At 41.9% G+C, this 15,276-nt stretch overlaps 1 protein-coding gene across 1 annotated transcript in view; it reads left to right on the top strand.

Annotated features, from left to right (window-relative positions):
* PASK (PAS domain containing serine/threonine kinase) overlaps positions 1-15,276 on the top strand; it is a 426,576-nt gene that overhangs the window by 183,540 nt on the left and 227,760 nt on the right. The window contains exon 10 of the mRNA XM_053709902.1: positions 9,933-10,969. Within this exon, the coding sequence (XP_053565877.1) occupies positions 9,933-10,969 (1,037 nt within the window). The remainder of the gene's footprint in view (positions 1-9,932; positions 10,970-15,276) is intronic.

A 15,276-nucleotide genomic window follows, 5' to 3' on the forward strand; every position in this document is an offset into this window, starting at 1 on the left:
TTTTTAAGTTTTTTTGCGCCAAAAGTGTCGGTGTTCCGGATGTGGCGTCATTTTTGGCGCCAAAAGCATTTAGGCGCCAAATAATGTGGGCGTCTTTTTTGGCGCTAAAAAAATATGGGCGTCACTATTGTCTCCACATTATTTAAGTCTCATTATTTATTGCTTCTGGTTGCTAGAAGCTTGTTCACTGGCATTTTTTCCCTTTCCTGAAACTGTCATTTAAGGAATTTGATCAATTTTGCTTTATATGTTGTTTTTTCTATTACATATTGCAAGATGTCCCACGTTGAAACTGAGTCAGAAGATACTTCTGGAAAATCGCTGCCTGGTGCTGGAGCTACCAAAGCCAAGTGTATCTGCTGTAAACTTATGGTATCTGTTCCTCCAGCTGTTGTTTGTACTGATTGTCATGACAAACTTGTTAATGCAGATAATATTTCCTTTAGTACTGTTACATTACCTGTTGCTGTTCCGTCAACATCTAATACTCAGAGTGTTCCTGATAACATAAGAGATTTTGTTTCTAAATCCATTAAGAAGGCTATGTCTGTTATTCCTCCTTCTAGTAATCGTAAAAAGTCTTTTAAAACTTCTCATTTTTCAGATGAATTTTTAAATGAACATCATCATTCTGATTCTGATAATGGTTCTTCTGGTTCAGAGGATTCTGTCTCAGAGGTTGATGCTGATAAATCTTCATATTTATTTAAAATGGAATTTATTCGTTCTTTACTTAAAGAAGTCCTAATTGCATTAGAAATTGAGGATTCTGGTCCTCTTGATACTAAATCTAAACGTTTAGATAAGGTTTTTAAATCTCCTGTAGTTATTCCAGAAGTTTTTCCTGTCCCTGGTGCTATTTCTGAAGTAATTTCCAGGGAATGGAATAATTTGGGTAATTCATTTACTCCTTCTAAACGTTTTAAGCAATTATATCCTGTGCCATCTGACAGATTAGAGTTTTGGGACAAAATCCCTAAGGTTGATGGGGCTGTCTCTTGCTAAGCGTACTACTATTCCTACGGCAGATGGTACTTCCTTTAAGGATCCTTTAGATAGGAAAATTGAATCCTTTCTATGAAAAGCTTACTTGTGTTCAGGTAATCTTCTTAGACCTGCTATATCTTTAGCGGATGTTGCTGCAACTTCAACTTTTTGGTTAGAAGCTTTAGCGCAACAAGTAACAGATCATAATTCTCATAGCATTATTATTCTTCTTCAACATGCTAATAATTTTATTTGTGATGCCATCTTTGATATCATTAGAGTTGATGTCAGGTATATGTCTCTAGCTATTTTAGCTAGAAGAGCTTTATGGCTTAAAACTTGGAATGCTGATATGTCTTCTAAGTCTACTCTGCTTTCCCTTTCTTTCCAGGGTAATAAATTATTTGGTTCTCAGTTGGATTCTATTATCTCAACTGTTACTGGAGGGAAAGGAACTTTTTTACCACAGGATAAAAAATCTAAAGGTAAATTTAGGTCAAATAATCGTTTTCGTTCCTTTCGTCACAACAAGGAACAAAAGCCTGATCCTTCATCCTCAGGAGCGTTATCAGTTTGGAAACCATCTCCAGTCTGGAATAAATCCAAGCCTTTTAGAAAATCAAAGGCACAGATCACCATCGTTTAGTTCAGGGGGCTTCTTTTGTTCTTCCGACCTTGACTGTAATTTCAACAGATGCAAGTCTTACAGGTTGGGGAGCTGTGTGGGGGTCTCTGACAGCACAAGGGGTTTGGGAATCTCAGGAGGTGAGATTACGATCAATATTTTGGAACTCTGTGCAATTTTCAGAGCTCTTCAGTCTTGGCCTCTTCTAAAGAGAGAATCGTTCATTTGTTTTCAGACAGACAATGTCACTGTGGTGGCATACATCAATCATCAAGGAGGGACTCACAGTCCTCTGGCTATGAAAAAAGTATCTCGAATTCTGGTTTGGGCGGAATCCAGCTCCTGTCTAGTTTCTGCGGTTCATATCCCAGGTATAGAGAATTGGGAAGCGGATTATCTCAGTCGCCAAACGTTACATCCGGGCGAATGGTCTCTTCTTCACCCAGAGATATTTCTTCAGATTGTTCAAATGTGGGGACTTCCAGAAATAGATCTGATGGCCTCTCATCTAAACAAGAAACTTCCCAGGTATCTGTCCAGATCCAGGGATCCTCAAGCGGAAGCAGTGGATGCATTGTCACTTCCTTGGAAGTATCATCCTGCCTATATCTTTCCGCCTCTAGTTCTTCTTCCAAGAGTAATCTCCAAGATTCTGAAGGAATGCTCGTTTGTTCTGCTTGTAGCTCCAGCATGGCCTCACAGGTTTTGGTATGCGGATCTTGTCCGGATGGCCTCTTGCCAACCGTGGACTCTTCCGTTAAGACCAGAGTCTGGAAGACTTACATTTCTTGGTGTCTTTCTCATCATTTTTCCTGGCATTCTTTTAGAATTCCGAGAATTTTGCAGTTTCTTCAGGATGGTTTGGATAAAGGTTTGTCTGCAAGTTCCTTGAAAGGACAAATCTCTGCTCTTTCTGTTCTTTTTCACAGAAAGATTGCTAATCTTCCTGATATTCATTTTTTGTACAAGCTTTGGTTCGTATAAAACCTGTCATTAAGTCAATTTCTCCTCCTTGCAGTTTGAATTTGGTTCTGGGGGCTCTTCAAGCTCCTCCGTTTGAACCTATGCATTCATTGGACATTAAATTACTTTCTTGGAAAGTTTTGTTCCTTTTGGCCATTTTTTCTGCCGGAAGAGTTTCTGAATTATCTGCTCTTTCTTGTGAGTCTCCTTTTCTGATTTTTCACCAGGATAAGGCGGTGTTGCGAACTTCTTTTAAATTTTTACCTAAGGTTGTGAATTCTAATAACATTAGTAGAGAAATTGTGGTTCCTTCATTATGTCCTAATCCTAAGAATTCTAAGGAGAAATAATTGCATTCTTTGGATGTAGTTAGAGCTTTGAAATATTATGTTGAAGCTACTAAGAATTTCCGAAAGACTTCTAGTCTATTTATTATCTTTTCCGGTTCTAGGAAAGGTCAGAAGGCCTCTGCCATTTCTTTGGCATCTTGGTTGAAATCTTTAATTTATCATGCTTATGTCGAGTCGGGTAAAACTCCGCCACAAAGGATTACAGCTCATTCTACTAGGTCAGTTTCTACTTCCTGGGCGTTTAGGAATGATGCTTCGGTTGATCAGATTTGCAAAGCAGCAACTTGGTCTTCTTTGCATACTTTTACTAAATTCTACCATTTTGATGTGTTTTCTTCTTCTGAAGCTGTCTTTGGTAGAAAAGTACTTCATGCAGCTGTTTCAGTTTGATTCTTCTGCTTATATTTTCAGTTTTTTTCTTTATGAGATTTAAACTTTATTTTTGGGTGTGGATTTTTTTCAGCAGAATTGGCTGTCTTTATTTTATCCCTCCCTCTCTAGTGACTCTTGCGTGGAAGATCCACATCTTGGGTAGTCATTATCCCATACGTCACTAGCTCATGGACTCTTGCTAATTACATGAAAGAAAACATAATTTATGTAAGAACTTACCTGATAAATTAATTTCTTTCATATTAACAAGAGTCCATGAGGCCCACCCTTTTTTGTGGTGGTTGTGATTTCTCCAACATTGGTGTGTCCGGTCCACGGCGTCATCCATTACTTGTGGGATATTCTCCTCCCCCACAGGGAAAGGCAAGGAGAGCACAAAGCAAGAGCTGTCCATATAGTCCCTCCCAGGCTCCGCCCCCCCAGTCATTCTCCTTGCCGCTCTGAACAAGTAGCATCTCCTCGGGGATGGTGAGGAGTTTGTGGTGTTTAATAACATTGGGGAACGTTTTTTAGCACCAGGCACTTGTTATGACACCTTCCCAGTCAGGAAGGGCCTTTCTCTGTAGTAGGCAGAGCCTCATTTTCGCGCCATTACTGTGCAGTTACTTTTGATTACAGTACATGCAGCTGCATGTGTGTGGGTCTGGAATCCACTAAAAATATTCCTAGAAGGCTTCATTTGGTATCGTATACCCCCCTGGGATTGGTGAAGTCGCAGCAAAGTCTGTGGCTGGGACTGTAAGGGGGTTAAAATTAAAAACGGCTCCGGTTTCCACATTTTAAGGGTTAACAGCTTGAAAATTGGGGTGCAATACTTTGAATGCATTAAGACACTGTGGTGAAAATTTGGTAAAGATTGGATAATTCCTTCATAGTTTTTCACATATTCAGTAATAAAGTGTGCCCTGTTTAACATTTAAAGAGACAGTAACGGTTTTGTTTTAAAACGGTTTTTGTGCTTTATTAACCAGTTTAAGCCTGTTTAACATGTCTGTACCTTCAGATAGATCATGTTCTGTATGTATGGTAGCCAATGTGGTTCCCCCTTCAAATATGTGTGATAATTGTGCCATAGCGTCCAAACAAAGTAAGGACAGTACTGTCACAAATTGTAAAGTTGCCCAGGATGATTCCTCAGATGAAGGAAGTAGACATAGTTCTACATCATCTCCTTCTGTGTCTATACCAGTTATGCCCGCGCAGGCGACCCCTAGTACTTCTAGCGCGCCAATGCTTGTTACTATGCAGCAATTGACGGCAGCAATGGATAACTCCATAGCTAATATTTTATCCAAAATGCCAGCATTTCAGAGAAAGCGTGATTGCTCTGTTTTAAACACTATAGAGCAGGAGGGCGCTGATGATAATTTTTCTGTCATACCCTCACACCAATCTGAAGTGGCAGTGAGGGAGGGTTTGTCAGATGGGGAAATTTCTGATACAGGAAGAATTTCTCAGCAGGCAGAACCTGATGTTGTGACATTTAAATCAAAATTAGAGCATCTCCGCGCATTACTTAAGGAGGTGCTATCTACTCTGGATGATTGTGACTATCTGGTCAACCCAGAAAAATTGTGCAAGATGGACAAGTTCCTTGAGGTCCCGGTGCACCCTGATGCTTTTCCGATACCTAAACGGGTGGCGGACATAGTGAATAAGGAGTGGGAGAAGCCAGGCATACCTTTTGTCCCTCCTTCTATATTTAAGAAATTGTTCCCTATGGTCGACCCCAGGAAGGACACATGGCAAACAGTCCCTAAGGTAGAGGGGGCGGTTTCTACTCTAGCCAAGCGCACGACCATTCCTATTGAGGACAATTGTGCATTCAAAGATCCTATGGATAAAAAATTGGAGGGTTTGCTTAAAAAGATTTTTGTACAGCAAGGTTACCTCCTTTAACCTATTTCGTGCATTATTCCTGTCACTACAGCGGCGTGGTTCTGGTTCGAGGAACTGGAAAAGTCGCTCAGTAGGGAGACTCCGTATGAGGAAGTCATGGACAGAATTCACGCACTTAAGTTAGCTAATTCCTTTATTTTAGACACCGCTTTGCAGTTAGCGAGGTTAGCGGCGAAAAATTCAGGGTTTACAATTGGGGCGCGTAGAGCGCTCTGGCTAAAGTCTTGGTCGGCGGATGTATCTTCCAAGACAAAATTGCTTAATACCCCTTTCAAAGGTAAGACCCTTTTTGGGCCAGAATTGAAAGAGATTATTTCAGACATCACTGAGGGAAAGGGCCATGCCCTCCCACAAGATAAACCTTTCAAGGCTAAGAATAAGTCCAATTTTCGTTCCATTCGCAATTTCAGGAACGGACCGGCTTCCAACTCGGCAGCCTCTAGACAAGAGGGTAACGCTTCCCAGACTAAACCAGCTTGGAAATCAATGCAAGGGTAAACAGGCCAAGAAGCCTGCTGCTGCTACCAAAACAGCATGAAGGGGTAGCCCCCGATCCGGGACCGGATCTAGTAGGGGGCAGACTCTCTCTCTTTGCTCAGGCTTAGGCAAGAGATGTTCAGGATCCCTGGACACTAGAAATAGTCTCTCAGGGTTTTCTTCTGGAGTTCAAGGAACTACCCTCAAGGGGAAGGTTCCACATGTCTAACTTATCTTCAAACCAAATAAAGAGACAGGCATTCTTACATTGTGTAGAAGACCTGTTAAAGATGGGAGTGATACACCCAGTTCCAACTGTGGAACAAGGTCGGGGGTTTTACTCAAATCTGTTTGTAGTTCCCAAAAAAGAGGGAATTTTCAGACCAGTTCTGGATTTAAAAATTCTAAACAAATTTCTCAGAGTTCCATCGTTCAAATGGAAACCATTCGAACAATTTTATCTGCAATCCAGGAGGGTCAATTTATGACTACCGTGGATTTAAAGGATGCGTATCTACATATTCCTATCCACAAAGATCATCCAAGGATTTTCACAAAGGTGCTAGGGTCCATTCTAGAGGTTCTAAGACCAAGGGGTATTGCAGTGGCACCTTATCTGGACGACATTCTAATCCAAACGTCGTCTCTTTCCAAAGCAAAGGCTCATACAGACATTGTTCTAGCCTTTCTCATATCTCACGGGTGGAAGGTGAACGTAGAAAAGAGTTCCCTGTCTCCGTCGACAAGAGTTCCCTTCTTGGGAACGATAATAGATTCTTTAAAAATGAAGATCTTCCTGACAAAAGTCAGAAAGTCAAAGCTTCTAAAGCTTGTCAAGTTCTTCACTCTATTCTGCAGCCTTCCATAGCTCAGTGCATGGTAGTAGTAGGGTTGATGGTTGCAGCAATGGACATAGTTCCTATTGCTCAAATTCATCTAAGACCATTACAACTGTGCATGCTCAAACAGTGGAATGGGGACTATACAGACTTGTCTCCAAAGATTCAAGTAGACCAGATGACCAGAGACTCACTCCGTTGGTGGTTGTCACAGGATCACCTGTCTCAGGGAATGAGTTTCCGCAGACCAGAGTGGGTCATTGTCACGACCGACGCCAGTCTATTAGGCTGGGGCGCGGTCTGGGATTTCCTGAAAGCTCAGGGTCTATGGTCTCGGGAAGAGTCTCTTCTCCCGATAAACATCCTGGAACTGAGAGCGATATTCAATGCTCTCCGGGCTTGGCCTCAACTAGCGAAGGCCGGATTCATAAGATTCCAGTCAGACAACATGACGACTGTAGCTTACATCAACCATCAGGGAGGAACAAAGAGTTCCTTGGTGATGAGAGAGGTATCCAAGATCATCAAATGGGCGGAGGATCACTCCTGCCATCTATCTGCAATTCACATCCCAGGAGTAGACAACTGGGAGGCGGATTATCTGAGTCGTCAGACTTTCCATCCGGGGGAGTGGGAACTCTACCCGGAGGTTTTTGCCCAGTTGACTCAATTATGGTACATTCCAGACATGGATCTGATGGCGTCTCGTCAGAACTTCAAGGTTCCTTGCTACGGGTCCAGATCCAGGGATCCCAAGGCGACTCTAGTGGATGCATTAGTGACACCTTGGTCGTTCAACCTAGCTTATGCATTTCCACCGTTCCCTCTCCTTCCCAGGCTTGTAGCCAGGATCAAACAGGAGAAGGCCTCAGTGATTCTGATAGCTCCTGCGTGGCCACGCAGGACTTGGTATGCAGACCTGGTGAATATGTCATCGGCTCCACCATGGAAGCTACCTTTGAGACAGGATCTTCTAGTGCAAGGTCCATTCGAACATCCAAATCTAGTTTCTCTCCAGCTGACTGCTTGGAAATTGAACGCTTGATTTTATCCAAGCGCGGGTTTTCAGATTCAGTGATAGATACTCTGGTCCAAGCCAGAAAACCTGTGACTAGAAGGATTTACCATAAAATATGGAAACGATATATCTGTTGGTGTGAATCCAAGGGATTCTCATGGATTAATATTCCCAGGATCCTCTCCTTTCTAACAAGAAGGTTTGGATAAGGGATTGTCAGCGAGTTCTCTAAAAGGACAGAGATCTGCTTTATCTGTCTTGTTACACAGACGACTGGCAGCTGTGCCAGATGTACAGGCTTTTGTACAGGCTTTGGTCAGAATCAAACCTGTTTACAGACCTTTGACTCCTCCCTGGAGTCTAAATTTAGTTTTTTCAGTTCTTCAAGGGGTTCCATTTGAACCCTTACATTCCATAGATATCAAGTTACTATCTTGGAAAGTTCTGTTTTTGGTTGCTATTTCTTCTGCTAGAAGAGTTTCTGAACTATCTGCTTTGCAGTGTGATCCACCCTATCTGGTGTTCCATTCAGATAAGGTTGTTTTGCGTACCAAGCCTGGTTTTCTTCCAAAAGTTGTTTCCAACAAGAATATTAACCAGGAAATAGTTGTCCCTTCTTTGTGTCCGAATCCAGTTTCAAAGAAGGAACATTTGTTACACCATTTAGATGTAGTCCGTGCTTTAAAGTTCTATTTAGAAGCAACAAAGGATTTCAGACAAAACTTCTTTTTTGTTTGTCGTTTATTCTGGTAAGAGGAGAGGACAAAAAGCTACTGCTACCTCTCTTTCTTTCTGGCTGAAAAGCATTATCCGATTGGCTTATGAGACTGCCGGACGGCAGCCTCCTGAACGAATCACAGCTCACTCTACTAGGGCTGTGGCTTCCACATGGGCCTTCAAGAATGAGGCTTCTGTTGATCAGATATGTGAGGCAGCAACTTGGTCTTCTCTGCACACTTTTGCCAAATTCTACAAATTTGATACTTTTTGCTTCTTCGGAGGCTATTTTTGGGAGAAAGGTTTTGCAAGCCGTGGTGCCTTCTGTTTAGGTAACCTGATTTGCTCCCTCCCTTCATCCGTGTCCTAAAGCTTTGGTATTGGTTCCCACAAGTAATGGATGACGCCGTGGACCGGACACACCAATGTTGGAGAAAACAGAATTTATGCTTACCTGATAAATTACTTTCTCCAACGGTGTGTCCGGTCCACGGCCCGCCCTGGTTTTTTAATCAGGTTTGAAAAATTTCTCTCTATACACTACAGTCACCACGGCACCCTATAGTTTCTCCTTTTTTTCTCCTAACCGTCGGTCGAATGACTGGGGGGGCGGAGCCTGGGAGGGACTATATGGACAGCTCTTGCTGTGTGCTCTCCTTGCCTTTCCCTGTGGGGGAGGAGAATATCCCACAAGTAATGGATGACGCCGTGGACCGGACACACCGTTGGAGAAAGTAATTTATCAGGTAAGCATAAATTCTGTTTTTTTTGTATAAAGCACAATTATTCCAATTCCTTATTTATGCTTCGCACTTTTTTCTTATCACCCCACTTCTTGGCTATTCGTTAAACTGATTTGTGGGTGTGGTGAGGGGTGTATTTATAGGCATTTTGAGGTTTGGGAAACTTTGCCCCTCCTGGTAGGAATGTATATCCCATACGTCACTAGCTCATGGACTCTTGCTAATATGAAAGAAATGAATTTATCAGGTAAGTTCTTACATAAATTATGTTTTTTATATATATGTGTATATATATATATATATATATATATATATATATATATATATATATATATATATATATATATATATATGTGTGTGTAAGTATCTCATTGATAAAGCCCTTTGCCTGCCTTTTATGCATGAGACCTCCTATCTTTGAGTCCTTATAATTTTTGCGTGCAATATTTTATTATTTTTATTAGATAGTTTTATGAGTGTAACTATACTTTGTAATGTATTTGTGATGTGTTTTGTGCAACTTTTTTGTTTCACAAAACAGCTAACCAGAGCTCTGAAGTCACAGTAATCATTTGAGTGTAAAATGCGATTGCTGTCAAGCGATCACTTTTACTTTCAACTCTTAATACCAGCGCTAAGCCAGACAAGCACAAACGCCCGCAATAAACCCCTTATTGCTCACGTTCAAATGTTTGCGCTTCACTGCTTGTGCAATGTTAAATGCACAGAGCGTATGGTGTCGGACAGACAATGATAAATCGACCCCTTGGAGTCCTTAACATAAGGAATATATGATATAGTTTCTCTGCCCCTTAGGATTTCAGAAAGGCTCAATCTAGTGGTATAATGTTCCATAAAGAATGTAGATACTGTATAATGTAGAAATTAGGAATATGACTTTTTTTCCCCTTGTCTTTTTAGCGCTGTGATCAGCCAGCCTAAAGCTTCTTCCATAACTTCTGCAGAGCGTTGTATCCCAAATGTGCCTGCATGTTGCCTCTCCCCTGGGACCCCAACACAAGATGAGCAGTGGAAAAGGGCCCCTTCATTGGGACCATACATACCACATGATAATGAACCAGATATAGCACCTCTGAGCCACTGCTTTAGATCATTGAACTTGATTGGAAGCCATGAGGAGGAGAATACATTTCATGACAACAAACTCACAGAACAGATATCTGTCAAGAGCCTCATCTCCCCATTGACACCTCCATGCACTTCCACCAAGAACAAAGTGCAGCGTCCTTTGTCTTTGAATGTTTCATTTCCAATCACGGAGCAAGTCAGCCCTTTACCTGCACCCAGGACAATGAATTCTGGTCCCCTTTCCACAAATGATGGAACAGTTTTCCTCAAATCTGAATCTCCAGATCAAACCACACCCGCACATGGCAGCTCACCTATGCAGCCATGTCCTCTTCCCTTATTGCAAAGTAGTCCAGTTACTGACACAGTACAGGTTATCCATACACCTAGCAGCTTGGCTCTAAACATCCTACCTGCACCTGTCCCTGTGGATTTGAGTACACTACCTGCACAGTCTGTAGCTAAAAACATAATCCACAACACAGTGTGTACTTCCTGTTCTCTTGAAATCACAGATCGGAATGCAGATCTTGCACCTATTACTGCTGGTGATCCTTTCCCAAGCGTATCACTAACTCGGCCTTCCACAGACACACAGTTGGAGTTACATTTAAAAGGGGGAGACAAATATAATAGAAACGGTTCTAACTCATTGTCTGCAGAGAGAGGAGACATATTGTCAAGAGAAGTCCTTTCTCCAGTCACCTCTACCCCTGTTAAGGATGAGCTTATCCTTTCCCTTGAGTTGACAACCTGTGCCATGACCAGCGTTGTCAGTAGAAAGGAGTTGCAGGCACCGAACATGGCGGTTGAAATACAAGAAGGATTATTTGCAGGAAGTTGTTACCACAGGGATGGCTCAAGACTTTGTGAGTATATTAAATGTTCTTATCTATGTAGTATACGTTACATTGATATCATCTTGAGACTTTGTTTAAAGTCAGCAGTAATAGAAATGTGAATGGATAAGTAAAAATATTTGCTAGCCAATGATTTCACTACTCTAAATGCTTGTTTTTTATATACTATATAGCCTATAATGCCTTGCAACAAAGAAAAGAAATATAGATTATTTCTCTTGTAAGGTGTATCCAGTCCACGGATTCATCCTTTACTTGTGGGATATCCTCCTTCCCTACAGGAAGTGACAAAGAGAGCACACAGCAGAGCTGTCCATATCGCTCCCCCTCTAGCTACACCTCCCAGTCATTCTCTTTGCCGGCACTAGGGTCTCTCTCGGGAGGGTAAAGTGAATGTGGTGTTAGAATTGTAGTTTTTATTATCTTCAATCAAAAGTTTATTTTAAATGGTACCGGTTTGTACTTCTTACTCTCTAGCAGAAAAGTGATGAAGATTTCTGCTGAGAGGAAAATGATTTTAGCATGTTGTAACTAAAATCCACTGCTGTTCCCACACAGGACTGAGGAGTACCAGAAAACTTCAGTTGCAATGAGGTATGTTCAGTCAATTATTTCTAGACCAGACTGAGATAATGCTACAAGAGACTGACAATATCCCCATGAGGGGAGGGTAAGCTATGTTCACAGACTTAGTAAGGAATTGAATGCTTACATAACAGGGCTAATTATGCTGGTTGACACTAATTCAGGGCAATCGATTGTTTATCTAAGGAAAATATCGTTTGTAAGACACTTTGAAAGTCCTTTGGGGTTATTACCCACATGGCTGTTTTTTATTCACTTAGGAGTGATTTATTAGGCCTCACAGCTCCGGAGTAGAGTGGGAGGGGCCTAATTTCGAGCCTCAGATGCGCAGTTAGAATTGCATAGAAGTTCATGCTGCTTCACATGGAGGGTCCTGCTGCTGTTTGAGGGCCTAAAAGAAGCTATATTCCCCCAAATCTGATCCCTAAGGGCAGGTAGGGCCACAGCAAGGCTGTGGCAAGGTGCTGTAGTAATTTTAACCTGGTGTTGGCTTTAGGCTGCTCCGGTTTGGGCATTAAGGGGTTAATCATTTTGATACTAGTGGTGCAATCTTACTAAGGCTTTAGGTACATACTGTGAAAATTTCAAAAGAATTGCTGCATTTTTCACTGTTTTGCAAAATTGTGTGCTCTTTTTATCTCTTAAAGGCACAGTAACGGTTTTTCAAATTGTGTTTTTTATTTGATTAAAGGGATTTCCAAGCCTGTTTGTGTATTCTACTAGTCTGTTAAACATGTCTGACACTAAGGAAAATCCTTGTTCAATGTGTTTAGAAGCCATGGTGGAACCCCCTCTCAGAATGTGTCCCACTTGTACTGATATGTCTATACACTTTAAAGATCATATTGTTGCACTTAAGAATGTGGCCCAAGATGATTCTCAGACTGAAGGTAACGAGGGTAGCCCGTCTACCTCTCCCCAAGTGTCACAACCAGTTACGCCCGCTCAAGCGATGCCTAGTACCTCTAGTGCGTCTAACCCTTTTACATTACAAGACTTAGCGGCAGTCATGGATAGTTCTCTTACAGCCTTCTTATCTAAACTGCCCGTGATAGCTCTGTTTTAAGAACAGATTATGAGCATTCTGCCGCTTTGGTAGCCGTATCCGATATACCCTCACCACGCTCTGAAGTGGGAGCGAGGGATTTGATGTCTGAGGGAGAAGTCTCTGATTCAGGAAGGGTTCCTCCTCAGACAGATTCAGATACATTGGCTTTTAAATTTAAGCTAGAACACCTCCGCGTTTTGCTCAGGGAGGTATTAGCTACTCTGGATTACTGCAACCCTTTGGTTATCACAGAGAAATTGTGTAAAATGGACAAGTGAGGTCCCTGTTTACACTGATCCGTTTCCGGTCCCTAAGAGGATTGCGGATATCGTTACTAGGGAGTGGGATAGACCAGGTGTTCCCTTTGTTCCCCCTCCTGTTTTTAAGAAAATGTTCCCCATATCTGACCCCGTGCGGGACTCGTGGCAGACGGTCCCTAAGGTGGAGGGGGCTGTTTCTTCCCTTGCTAAACGCACAACCATACCAATTGAAGACAGTTGTGCTTTTAAAGACCCTATGGATAAGAAGTTAGAGGGTTTACTTAAGAAAATTTTTGTTCAACAAGGTTTTCTCCAACATTGGTGTGTCCGGTCCACGGCGTCATCCATTACTTGTGGGAATATTCTCTTCCCTAACAGGAAATGGCAAAGAGCACAGCAAAAGCTGTCCATATAGCTCCTCCTCAGGCTCCGCCCCCCAGTCATTCTCTTTGCCGCTCTGAACAAGTAGCATCTCCACGGAGATGGTGAAGAGTATGTGGTGTTTAGTTGTAGTTTTTTATTCTACTATCAAGAGTTTGTTATTTTAAAATAGTGCTGGTTGTACTATTTACTCTAAAACAGAAAGAGATGAAGAGTTCTGTTTAAAAGAGGAGTATGATTTTAGCAGCAGTAACTAAAATCAATTGCTGTTCCCACGCAGGACTGTTGAGCCCAGAGAACTTCAGTTGGGGGGAACAGTTAGCAGACTTTTCTGCTCAAGGTATGACTAGTCCATTTTCTAACAAGACTGTGTAATGCTAGAAGACTGTCATTTTCCCTCTTGGGGATCGGTAAGCCATTTTCTTAGACTCTTAACAGAATGAAGGCTTATTATGGGCTATACACTGGTTGACACTCTTGTGGGCTAAATCGATTTATTTATTTAAGTTTTTTATGAAATCTGAGGTGATTTATAAAACTTTTATTGTGGGGGAACGTTTTTAGGCGCCAGGCAGTTGTTTAGACAACTTTCCAGTCAGGAAGGGCCTTTCACTATAGTAGGCAGAGCCTCATTTTCGCGCCATAACTGCACAGTTTCTTTTGGATGCAGTGCATGCAGCTGCATGTGAGAGGATCTGGTGATCATTGAAAACGTTCCTGGAAGGCTTAATTTGGTATCGTATAACTCCTAAGGACAGGTGAAGTCGCAGCAAACGCTGTGGCTGGGACTGTAGTGGGGTTAAAAATTGTTATTTGATTAAACGGTTTCTTCATTTAAGGGGTTAAAAGCTTGAAAATTGGGGTGCAATACTTTTAAAGCATTAAGACACTGTGGTGAAAATTTGGATATTTCCTAAATAGTTTTTCACACATTCAGAAATAGTGTGCTCTGTTTAAAATTTAAAGAGACAGTAACGGTTTTGTTTTAAAACGTTTTTTTTGCATTATTAGCCTGTTTAAGCCTGTCTAACATGTCTGTACCTTCAGATAGAACATGTTCTGTATGTATTGAGGCCAAAGTGGTCCCCCCCTTCAAATGTATGTGATAATTGTGCCATGGCGTCCAGACAAAGTAAGGACAGTGCTGTCACATTTAATAAGGTTGCCCAAGATGGTTCCTCAAATGAAGGTAGTGGGAATAGTTCCTCATCTTCTCCTTCTGTGTCAATACCAGTTATGCCCGCGCAGGCGACCCCTAGTACAATCTAGCGCGCCAATGCTTGTTACTATGCAACAATTAACGGCAGTAATGGATAATTCCATAGCTAATATTTTATCCAAAATTTCAGCATTTCAGAGAAAGCATGATTGCTCAGTTTTAAATACAGTGGAGCAAGAAGGCGCTGACGATAGTTTATCTGTCATACCCTCACACCAGTCAGAAGTGGCAGTGAGGGAGGGTTTGTCGGAGGGAGAACTTTCAGATTGAGGAAGAATTTCTCAACAGGCAGAACCTGATGTTATGACATTTAAATTTAAGTTAGAGCATCTCCGCGCATTACTTAAGGAGGTGCTATCTACTCTGGATGATTGTGACTCTTTGGTCATTCCAGAAAAATTGTGCAAGATGGACAAATTCTTAGAGGTCCCGGTGCACCCTGATGCCTTTCCGATCCCTAAAAGGGTGGCGGACATAGTGAATAAGGAGTGGGAGAAACGAGGCATACCCTTTGTCCCTCCTCCTATATTTAAGAAATTGTTCCCCATGGTCGACCCAAGGAAGGACGCATGGCAAACAGTCCCTAAGGTTGAGGGGGCAGTTTCTACCCTAGCCAAACGCACGACTATTCCCATTGAGGACAATTGTGCTTTCAAAGATCCTATTGATAAAAAATTGGAGGGTTTGCTTAAAAAGATTTTTGTTCAGCAAGGTTACCTCCTCCAACCAATTTCGTGCATTATTCCTGTCACTACGGCGGCGTGTTTCTGGTTCGATGAACTAGAAAATTCACTTAATATGGAGACTCCATATGAGGAAGTCA

Source organism: Bombina bombina, chromosome 4, assembly GCF_027579735.1.
Source record: "Bombina bombina isolate aBomBom1 chromosome 4, aBomBom1.pri, whole genome shotgun sequence".
Classification (NCBI taxonomy): domain Eukaryota; kingdom Metazoa; phylum Chordata; class Amphibia; order Anura; family Bombinatoridae; genus Bombina; species Bombina bombina.